This window comes from Vespa mandarinia, chromosome 13 (genome assembly GCF_050613455.1).
Source record: "Vespa mandarinia isolate Hongniang chromosome 13, ASM5061345v1, whole genome shotgun sequence".
NCBI lineage: Eukaryota > Metazoa > Arthropoda > Insecta > Hymenoptera > Vespidae > Vespa > Vespa mandarinia.
Window position 1 is genome coordinate 3,515,001 of NC_140822.1, and position 11,759 is coordinate 3,526,759.

Consider the following 11,759-nt stretch of genomic DNA (forward strand, 5'->3'; position numbering starts at 1 on the left):
ATGTATATATTAATATATATAAATAGATCTTTAGAATACATGTACATAAATATATATATATATATATATATACATATATACATATCTATATATCCAGACCCATCTGATTCTCAGGACACGTTGTTCCCTCGGTGCTTAGGAGTGAATGCAGGTATTAGGTATGAACTCGATGATTTAGTAACGATCAGTAATTTGCAGCTGTGTATGGTCATCCTCCAGATGGAAGGAACCAATGTCTTGAATTCACTTTAAATCACTTCAGTTATTATTATTCCACTTGAAGGGAATTCATTTGGTTAACATTTTCAACGTGTGTCAATAACCATTCGTTATCATCTCTTTAAAATTCTTTAAATAATTTAGAAATCTTTTGTTTTCTTTTTTTTTCTCTCTTCTCTTCTCTTTTTTTTTTTCTTTTTTTTTTCTTCTTCTTTCCTGAGAAGAAATCTCGTCGAAAATAATCAAGTGGCCGAGCAAACGGATATTGAACAGCCAAGTAAATTCAAGGTATCTCGTTGAGAATTATCGGAACACTTGGAGTAAGCTAAGACTTTGTAGAAAGTTTTGTTTGATTTCTGCAGGAGTCAGAGAGAGAGAGAGAGAGAGAGAGAGAGAGAGAGAGAGAGAGAGAGAGAGGGGGAGAAAGATAGAGAAATTTCGTTATAATTCAGTAAGTTTCAGTCTTCGACTATCTTTTTCTAGAATTCCCTCATACAAATAGTTCTTATAAGGATAGGAATATATATATATATATATATATATATATATATATATATATATACTTGGGTTGGTACAGCGTGGAATAACTTTCAAAAGGTTTCGTAAGTTCTCTCGATTCCAGTCGAACTAGAACGATCGAGAAATGGGATAAGTAAGGTAAGGTAAAGGGTGACTAAGTTACATTGTATCTAGGTACGTAACACAACATTCTCATTCCATATGCGTTAGGAGAAGTAAAATGGCTGTTAGGAAGAGGATAGAAGTACTCGATTCGACGTTTATCGCGCTGATTCAAGCGAGTACTAAGTTACGACAAAACGTTGTTACTCCTCAAAGCTCGTTTCCTTCACCTTCGTCGCTTACATGCCGTTCGAAACAAGAGATGAGGAAAGAAGAAAGAGGAAGAGAAGAAGGAGAGAGAGAGAGAGAGGGAGAGAAAGAGAATGAGGGACGAGGCAGGGCGGGGTGATGGGGAGGTTTTGCTAGTGTAGAAGGAGGTGTGTGCGCTAGGAGGTATAACGAGCATGCTTCGTTACAAGCAATCCCCACGGTGGCAACTCGCGAAAGCTGACGGAGACTAACGCGTACCTCGAAGATGTTTCTAACTTGCTCGGGAACTCGTTGGAACTCGTAACGTCTTTGCTACTTCTCTAGTGACAACGTGAGCTTCTAGAAGGGGTTAGTAGGAAGGAAAGGGAGTGAGAATAACACACAGAGAGAGAAAGAGAGAGAGAGAGAGAGAGAGAGAGAGGAAGTGAAGAAGAGGGTGGAATTGGGAGTTGCACATTGGAGATGTATAGAAGAGACGAGAGATCAGCTCGTCCCGAGTCTTTCTCTCGATTCCATTCCGTAGATCTACGAGCGTTTTCTCCTTTCTCCTCCTCCTCCTCCTCCTCCTCCTCCTCCTCCTTCTCCTCCTCCTCTTACTCTTTCTCCTTCTTTTCCTCCACCATCCCTCCTCTTTCTTTTTCTTCCTCTTTTTCTTTTTCTTTCTCACCATCGACGACTACGACGACTACGACGACTACGACGACTACGACGACGACGGAAGCTTTGATCTTCACTTCTCTCTCTCTCTCTCTCTCTCTCTCTCTCTCTATCTCTATCTCTCTCTCTATCTATCTTTCTCTCTCTTTCTCTCTTTCTTTTTTCCCCTCTCCTTTTCTCTTTCTCTCTTTCTTTTACGCTTTCCTAGAAAAGAAAATATTCTAACGCCTCCTTTGCCACTGTTACCGTGACATCTTTGACTTCATTGACCATACCTTCTTCTCCTCCAACTCTTTTTCAAACTCAAAAAGCGTCCTCTCGTCGTTCCAAATACGATGCGAATAAAGAAAAAGAGAAAGGCATATGAATTTCTCTCTCTCTCTCTCTCTCTCTCTCTCTCTCTCTGTCTGTCTGTCATTTTCCCTCCAATTTCTTCTACCCCTCTATCTCATTCCAACATTTTACTTATACCAGTCTAGTTCACGCTTTCCATAATCGCGACGTAGATGCCAATAATTTTCCAAGCGTTCAATCGAGAAAAGAAATCCGTTACTGTCTTTCCATTTTCTTTTTTTATTCTTCCTTATCATCCCGATAGAAATATCAAGCGCAAATTTTCATATTTCATTAATTCTCATATCTCAATTTCCTTTGACGTCCTTAGACGGTTGAAATTTTTGACGAATTATCGAAGCGTCTATCTATTGAAATATTTCAACAATTTTTTGACAAATCAAAAATATATGCTTACAACGAATGAATTTTCGATTATTTACGAGACACCATCGACATACATATATTTTATCAAAGACAATTGTGTTTGATTTTTAATTGGGTACTGGCCAGGAACGGAGTGGGGAACAAAGGGTGAAGAAGTGAATCGGGCGTTGGGGGCGGGGCGAGGCGTGGGGGGTGGAGCAGGGATAACGTGAAGGAAATATCTCGTGAAATTTTAATTATTAAATATCACGGAAGACAGTTTCTCCTGTATTAATTAACTATTCCTTTCCTTAACTATACTAATTTAAGCAAATACGATATAAACCTAGACCGACCAATCGCCGTTCGCCTTTAGTTCAACGTAGTAGAACGGGTAGGAAAAGAATTTGGTTTGATTAAGTAAATATTGCGAGAAGCCGTCCGCAGGTAAATATTGTATCCCACACGTATGTAAGCATGGAATACGAATTTCTGGGTAAGCTTGAATACGGAAGAGATTTTGAGCACACAGCATGCGCGAATGAACTCGCATATCGAGAAACATTTGTGCACCTACCATATATATATATATATATATATATATATATATATATATATATATATCGATTTCTTATGCGGATAGCGTTGTTTCAAAATTAAATTTAATTTACTAATAATACATAGCAAATTTAGATTCGAAGCTGGCTTTATTTTTTTTTCTATACACCCTTTCTTTCCCCCCTCTTTTATTTCTTTTTTCGTGTGTGTGTGTGTGTGTGTGTGTGTGTATGTGTGTCATTATTTTCTTCTCTTCGTTGTTACTGCATTAAAAAAGAAAAAAAGAAAAAAAAAAACAAAAAAAAGAAAGAGAAAAACGAAATACAACTTCGCAAATCCACAGTGGCCGATCATAACACACGAATGACTTGTTCGTGTCAATGAAATCGCGGAAATCGGGAAATATATATTTATAGCTTTGTTACATAGACACATACATAGATATTTTATAAACGCATATAGTATCGAACATCGATATACGGTATAGTAATGATTGAACTATTCGTTTGAAATAATTTAGAATCTTCGACCGATCGATAGATCAATGCCGATCAATAATTATTATAACTAAAGATTTTATCAGTCAATGAACTTAATCGATTGATTGAACGTGACAAAGAATTAGATGTCGGTTCAACAAACGTATTCATCTTGATTCAATGTATATCATATGACGATGAAATGTACAATTTCAATTGGGATTGGGGATGGGAGAGGGGGTGGTTTATTATATTTCCTCAGTTACGAATGTTCGATTGAAAATTTCAACGAACTATATAAACCATCTTTCTTTTAAAGTTACGCTTATCCGATAGGTCGATTCTTTTCCGCGAAACAACGTTAATGTGATTTATTTGACGATTTCAAAAGAACCGTTCGTCTCTTTCAGTTTCCATCCTACTGGATCCGGTTGGACTAATCGATAGTGTCGTACTAGGGAGACACGCCCGGCGCTTGCTACGATATTTTCCCAAACGAAAGGGAAGCACCTGACACCGATCGATGACCAACCAATGTCGTCGTTCTGTTTTATCCATCGTTGGTAAAGAAACATTGATATTTTCTATTTCTCTTTATTTTTCCTATTTTTCCTATTTCTCTTTTCCTCCCTCCCATTCTCCCTTTTTATTCTTCTCTCGTCTCATCCCTTCCCATTTCTTCTCTTCTCTTCTCTTCTCTTCTCATCTCATCTCTTTTATTTTCCTTTCTTCGCTTCACGAGGATCTATACGCGTTTGAGTTATAAATTTTCAATCGTAATTTCTTCGTCCTCCCCGTTTTATACGTTTCACGTGAAAGATCCCATCGTGATCTCGAAGACATAAATCACCGTCGGAATTCTGTCGAGATCTGAATTGCCGACGTGAAGTAACGTTCCAGGATGGGGGAGGGGGTGTGTGGATGGGTGATTGGGTGGTTGGGTGGTTGGGTGGTTGGAGATTCAAACAAAAAAAAAAAAAAAAGAAAAAAAAAAGAAAGAAGAAAAAAAGCGAAGGAAAAAAAAAAGTAAAAAGATTAAAAAAGAAAAAAAAAAGAAAAAAAAAGGGATAGGGATAGAAAAAGAAACTAGAAGAACAAGTAAAATAAAGAAAAATGATAGAATTTCTTTGTCGAAGAAAAAGTATCGAACTGTGTTTCTCTTACTTTTCTTCGTTAGATTTATGTTCACGACGGATGAGAAAGAGTTATCCTCGGTTTCTTGCTACCCTTGATCTCGATCGCGAGAATGCAAATCGCGTTTTCTCGCTTTGTGGCGCTGTTCGCGACGAAAAGCGTTTGCACACCAGGGACAGACAACCGTCATGCTCGCTTAACGGTGCATTCCAATTAACGTCGGTTGATAAACGACCGCTATTAGCCGCTTAGTTTAAAACTTTTCGAGTTGAAGCTCTCGTTCGTGGAATCCCAGGCGTGCATTTGCTAAATAATCGAATTAAACTCGATCATACGTTTTCTTTTTTTTTTTTTTTTTTTTTTCCGGTACAGGCTAATTTTTCAAAGTGGTTCTTCGTTAGGGCAACATTTCTTTTTCTTCATTTTCTCGTCCCTTTTTTTCTTTTTCCTTTTACTCTTTAACTTTTCTCTCTTTTTTGTTTTTTTTTTTTTTCTTTCCTTTGTTTTTTTTTTTTTTTTTTTTTTTTCTTTCTTTCTTTCTTTCTGTTAACAAAAATATTCCCCGCGCGACTCGCAGCAATCGCGTTTGATATTTAGCAAATAATGTATTATCATTACGTCGACCGATAAAATGTACAATTTTAAAGCTATTTTAATACTCCTTCGCGATACTCGTATTATAGTCGCGCAGTAATAATAACATTTTCATTTTTAACATCGATTAAATATAATAAAATGAAATAAAATACAAAAGGAAGGGAGGATTGAGTGGGGGTTGAGAGCGCTGGGTCGAACGCGGCGAGGAAGGTGAGGAGGTAGTGGAGGGCGCAGGAAAAAAAAAAAATAATAATAATAATAATAATAATAAAAAAAAGAAAAAAAAAAAAAAAAAAGAGAAAAGAACTCGAAACGGCTAAAACGGCTTCATGAAAATTTTTCGTCGACGATCCTAGTCTCTCGTGCGCTTAGCCCCGGGTCATTTTAAAGCGGCTGCCGTGACGTGCTTCGCTGTGAATCACAATTATATTGCCGTAATAATTCACATATAATTGTTGCTGGAAATGAGATCGCGTCCAGGTCTCCCAGGTGGCGACAATAACGAAAGAAATTTATTGAGATAAATGGAAAGCTGCAAATAAAAGTGAACGAGCTAGACTAGCTACCCTAGCTAGCTATCCTAGCTAGCTAGCTAGCTAGCTAGCTACTCGAATATGACTACTCTTTAAAAGCACCTTTGTAAGAGCGTTTATTATTCGCGTTGTCTCGAAAATTCTTGGCTTACTTTTCTTTATATATATATATATATATATATATATATATATATATATATATATATATTTCTTTCATTTCCTTTTTCTTCTCCTTCTTCTTTTTTTTTCTTGTATTTCATCCTACATCGTCCATATTTCCATCTTTTTTCTTTTTTCTTTCTTTCTTTTTTCTTTTTCTTTCTTTCTTTCTTTCTTTCTTTCTTTTTTTTTTTCTCTCTCTTTTATTTTTTTCTTATACAATTTTCATACGATTTTTTTGACCGATTGTTATTCGAGTAGAATAATAATATCGTTGGCTTCGGTTATATTTCCCGTTACATTAATGTACCTCGACGGAGCCTTTATTATTGTGCGAATACGCCCCATGAAATTAACGTCTTCGTTTCATTCGACTACTACCGCAAAAGGTTTCCATTTGAATAATTTGCGCGTCTCGCCGTTACCACCGCGTAAAGTGCTGCGTCGAAATTATGTATGCGATATTCTCCGAAATAACAAAAATATACCGAGTTCTTCTTTGAAGGTACTATCAGCTCCACGTTGGAGACTTTGAACACGGTCAAAATGTAATTTTTAGATCATTAGCATAACGTGACCTCCTCCTCTCCACCACCACCCTCCCCCTCATCCTCCTTCTCCTCCTTCTCCTCCTCTTCTTTGAGTAAAGCAAATCCTGTATGAAAGGTCAGCTGTTTGCTTGATATAACTAAAGAAAGATAGAGAAAAAAAAAAGAAGAGAAAAAGAAAGAGAGAGAGAGAGAGAGAGAGAGAGAGAGAGAGAGAGAAGGAAAAAAAAAGAAGTAGAAGAAGAACGAGAGGATATATTTTATTTAAAAAGAAAAAAAAAAAGGAGAAAAAAAATAAAAGGTACGAGTGAATGAAAATATTTAGAGTTATATATATATATATATATATATATATATATATATATATATATATAATAATCGAATAAGTAAGACGAAGATAGAAAAGAAATAATATCAAGGTCTTCGTTTCGTTGTTTGCCATTATCGTCATAGTAACCCCGCTTATAGGAAAGTATTCTATAAACCTAAGCGACATATTACTTTTGGTCATTCCTTAGTTCACTGTACATCGTGTCGTACGTGTGTTCTCTCTATCTCTCTATCTATCTATCTATCTCTCTTTCTCTCTCTCTCTCTCTCTCACTCGCCCTTGAACTAAACCTCCTCGGGTATTAGGTGGTCTCGATGATACTTTGACGCGTCCCTTCGAGTCGATAATAAATCGATTAATTGGAGAGGCATCCACGTATTTCGAGTATCAGTGATATACGATCATCGATCAATCGAGTTAGGAACACGAGTAGGAGGAAATCAAGATAGAGGTGTGTACGAGCAATGGACAATCATCATTGAAGAAGATCACAATTAGTTCATTAATATAAACAAATCAATGAATTTTGTTTATTGTTTGAAATAATAATATTTTTCTTTTTCTGTTTTTCTTTTTTTTCTTTCTTTTTTTTGTTTTTTTCTTGTGGCCCCTTTGATCAGTTAAATTATTTTTCTTTTCTTTCAGTTGATAGGTGGGGAGGGATAAGGTGAAGAAAATAGAAATAAATCGGTAGGAATAGATTTTTATCTTTGAAAAAGAATAGAGGTACCTTTTGAAGAGTTCATTCTGAGATAGAAGAGAGAAAGTCTTCTAGCACTGCTGTGCCTGTATAAAATTCCATCGACTATTGTCTTCTTGAGCTCGACAACTCGTTCAGTTGAAACTCGGATCACAAGGTACAAACGCGACAGGAATTCGTATGCGGTTTCCATTTCTTACCCTTTTCAGATTCAAAAGTTTGTCTTAAGTTAACACCTGAAGTATAAAAATCTCGTTTGCTCTTGCGCGGTAGCCAATCGGAGGAAAAAGTGAAAAACGCTTCGGTATAAGTTAAAGGACGAGAATAACGTGAAACGAAGAAGAAAGAAAGAAAGAAAGAAAGAAAGAAAGAAAGAAAGCAAAAAAGAAGGAAGAAGAAGAAGAAGAAGAAGAAGAAGAAAAGGATCTCTTTTCTGGTGAAACGGCAAGATGCCGATTGATTTTTATTACTTTCCACTGAGTCCACCTTGCCGAATGATTTTATTGCTCGGCAAAGCGATAGGTGTGCACTTCAACTTGATATCGATCAACCCACTCAAGGGTGAACAAATGAAGGCAGAATTTTTAAAGGTTCCATTCTCGTACGATAATAAATTTTCTCTTTTATTTTCTTTTTGCAAAAGAAGGAAAGAAAGATGAAGGAGAAAAAAAAAAAGAAAAAAAGAAACGAAAAAGAAGAAAAAATAAATCTCTTCAAATTCATTGGAAATAAATTCTTTTCAGATAAATCCAGAGCATACTATACCAACTATAAACGACAATAGCGTCGTTTTATGGGAAAGGCAAGTATGCGTTTTATCTCTTAAAATAAAAATTATTCTTCGGAATATCAATCAACGTATTTATTATATGATAAACTTTTTTCTTCTATTTTTTTTTTTTTTTTTCTTGTTTTTTTTTGTTTCTGTTTTTTTTTTTTAGTCGAGTAATAATGCAATATCTCGTTGAGAAATATGCCAAAGACGATGCGCTTTATCCCAAGGATCCTAAAAAACGTGGTATCGTAGATCAAAGATTATATTTTGATATTGGCACATTGTACGAGAACATCGACAAATGTTACGTAAGTTTTGTTACAATGTTCTTGTTTTCTTTTCCCCCCTATTTTCTTTATTTTTTCTTTTTGTTTTTTTTTTGTTTTTTTCTTTTTTTTTTTTCATTTTGTTTTTAGAATAATCCAATTTATATCAAATTCTTTCATTTTAGTTTCCTATATTCTTGGGAATGAAGGATACCATCGATGAGAAGATTCTTCGAAATTTGGAAAAATCTTGCGAGATATTGAATACATTTTTAGATTCCAATGATTTCGTTGCCGGTGAAAATTTAACCATCGCCGATTTTAGCATATCGACGAGTATCGTTGTATTAAAGGTTTGTTATAATTAATATAATTTTCTTCATTTTCTAATAATTTTTTTATCAATCGTCGATGAGTTTTCGTATCATAGATTATTTTTATACAGACATACATATATATATATATATATACACACACGCGCACGTACGCACGCACATACACGCAAGCACGTACAATCTCTGAAATGAAATTTTACTCATTTATCTTATCAATATTGTTTGTCATAGAATTTTGAATTCGATATTGGTCGTTATGATAATGTGGATGCTTGGTACGATCGATGCAAAACCATAATGGAAAAATTTGGTTTCGAGAAGATTCATGCACCCGGTAATAAAGCATTCAATGAAGGTTATCGTGCTAATTTGGCGAAGTAGTTTAATTAAGTAAAATATAGTTTAGCTAATGTCGTAATACACGTTTATCTGCCAATTGAAAATTAAACACAATTCCTTGTCCTCGTTCATTTAGTTGTCGCGTATCATAAAGAAAAAGTTAGAGAAAGAGAGAAAGAGAGAGAGAGAGAGAGAGAGAGAGAGAGTGAGAGAGAGTGAGAAAGAGAGAAAGAAGAGAGAAAGAGATAGACAGAAAAAGGGAACTATCGAAAGAGCAAACTTTTTTAATAAAAGCTCAGAGCTTGTATAAACTTCACGCATCGTTTCTCCTTGCCATTGAAACGCGCGCCGTTTCCCGTCGCGGAGACCGCGTGCGGAACGTTTTAAGGTCCCTAAATTCCGTTACTGAACATTCCCAGTTTTATATTGTTGTACCATGGACTGAGGAATATTTCGACGAAAGAGTTGCAATATCTCGTAGGATAATTCTAATGTATCATTATTATTTGATTTTTATTTGGAGATAGGGATAGGGAAGGGAGGAGGGAAGTTGAAAATTTCTATGAGATTTCATTCAGAAAATAATTTATTCTATATATTATATATATATATATATTTCATTTTTAATGTTAATCGTTTCTTCATATACACGATTGTATTTCAACGATGCGATAAAAATAAAAAATAAAAAAAATAAAAAATAAAAAAAAAAAGAAAGAGAGAGAAAATAAGGAAGAAATACAAGCTGACATATATTTTCTTTCTTTCTTTTTTCTTTTTTTTTTTTCTTTTTTTTTTTTTGCACGTCGAGTAAAGTTTTGAAGGAATTAAACGTTTGACCGAGAGCGCTGGTTATTTTTTCTTTTCTTTTTTTTTTTTTTCTTTTTTTTTTCTTTTTTCTTTTTTCCTTTTTAATCTAAAAACAAAGATCACAAAATCTTTTTATCGAAACGTTTTGAGCGTTAAATAAAAACGTAAACACAATGTAAATACACGATATAAATAGAACGTAAACTCGCCAAGTATCATCGGACTACGTCGTCGACAACGTAAAATTTTTTGGATTATGAATAATAACGTTGTTATCCTATTGTTTATCTACTATTCTGTTTCAAAACAACACGAAATTATCACCGACTTAAACGAACTCTCGATAATATCGTGTAAGGTCATTTTCGCGTTAGTCGTCATTTCAACGTTCAAGAGAAAACATCGGAATCGTTGATCCATCTCGTTATTGGAAATATTCAGATTGATTGAATCGTAAGTTAATTAAATATCTTTATGATTGTATTAATATCGCAATTAGGAAAATGTCTCTTTAAGATAATAATTATTATATCTCGGGATCGATAAAATTATAAATACATTCGTATGTGTTAAAGCATTCTCTAACGTGATGGTTTTACATTAACAATTCATATTTATATTAAATCATATGGAATTAAATTTTAATAATAATAATATAAATGCGAATTACATTAATTGTCTCTCTTTTTTTTTTTTCCTACGATAATAACTTTGGCAAAGTGAAAGTGTAGTATGTGCGCGGTCTCACGAATTAACCCTTTGACTACGAAAAGCGTCATATATACGCCCTAACAAGTTTATCGATATATACGATAGACGTAAATATACGCTCATCTAGATTTATATAGAATATGTATGTCACATACAAAAATTAATTATTAATTAGTAATTCTTTAATTTTTATTATATTTGTTATATTGTTGATATTTATTCTTAATTATTATTTTATTATTATAATATTATATATAATTATAATATTATTTTATTATTTAAAGATATTATTTAATTTTTATTATATTCGTTCGTTGATATTATCTTTATTACGTCAATTTTGATGGTTTTCAGATTACGACGAGTAAAATTAAAAAAAAAAAGAAAAAAAACATTACTATTATTTTTTTCTCCTAATTTTGGTTAATTATTATCGATTTAACGAGAGGAATATATAATCAAATCTAATTCCTTTTCAGATCTGTAATTTCATAATTATAAATCTCTATATATATATTTCTATGGATAGAAATATATATAGAAATATATATATATATAGAATTCACGTATGAATTCCATCAATTTATACGTGAAACTTTCGTAAAACTAATGTTAAAATTGTCAAAATAAATTTTGTTCGTCGTTATAGATTTTGAATTCTTTCTTTTTTTTTATTTATTTATTTATTTTTTTTATTTTTTTAATTACCAATTAAAATTGAAGAAATGTGCGAAGTTAAATAAATTAAAAATATCTTAGAAAAACTATTATTTTAAAATCGATGAAAAACTTGATATTTTTTAATTTGCTTGCAATTATTTATTTTTTTAATTTCCAAAAGTATAATTTATACATACATACATACATATATATATATATATATATATATATATATATATATATATACACAGGATGAAAAAAGGTAAAAGGTTCGATGCGTATGATATTTGAAAAAAAAAAGAAATAAAATAATATATATATATATATACTACCATAAGTAGTCGTAGCGATTGATATGCGAATATCGTGACGTTTGTATTGATGGGTTCTAAGCGAGAGTACACCATATTCAAAAGGA

The 11,759-nt window shown here is 33.4% G+C and overlaps 1 protein-coding gene across 3 annotated transcripts; it reads left to right on the top strand.

Moving 5' to 3' along the window:
* The first annotated feature begins 6,930 nt into the window (after positions 1-6,930).
* Positions 6,931-9,864, top strand: LOC146872586 (glutathione S-transferase D1-like). Of its 3 annotated transcripts, none has more exons than XM_085661082.1 (7): positions 6,931-7,196; positions 7,391-7,602; positions 7,655-8,035; positions 8,189-8,247; positions 8,387-8,528; positions 8,672-8,839; positions 9,053-9,864. In XM_085661082.1, the coding sequence occupies exons 3-7, from the start codon at positions 7,895-7,897 to the stop codon at positions 9,200-9,202; spliced, it is 660 nt and encodes a 219-aa protein (XP_085517208.1). In that variant the 5' UTR covers positions 6,931-7,196; positions 7,391-7,602; positions 7,655-7,894; the 3' UTR covers positions 9,203-9,864. The 3 variants fall into 3 exon arrangements, with proteins under 3 accessions (XP_085517208.1, XP_085517210.1, XP_085517209.1); XM_085661084.1 differs by having other exon boundaries at positions 7,719-8,035; XM_085661083.1 differs by having other exon boundaries at positions 6,931-7,242; positions 7,391-8,035.
* Positions 9,865-11,759: the final 1,895 nt, after the last annotated feature.

Coding starts and splice junctions, on each gene's coding strand:
- LOC146872586 (XM_085661083.1), top strand. CDS start 7,895: ATGCCGATTGATTTTTATTACTTTCCACTGAGTCCACCTTGCCGAATG. Junction 8,248..8,386: donor AGCGTCGTTTTATGGGAAAG/GCAAGTATGCGT, acceptor TTTTTTTTTTAG/TCGAGTAATAATGCAATATC. Junction 8,840..9,052: donor CGAGTATCGTTGTATTAAAG/GTTTGTTATAAT, acceptor TGTTTGTCATAG/AATTTTGAATTCGATATTGG.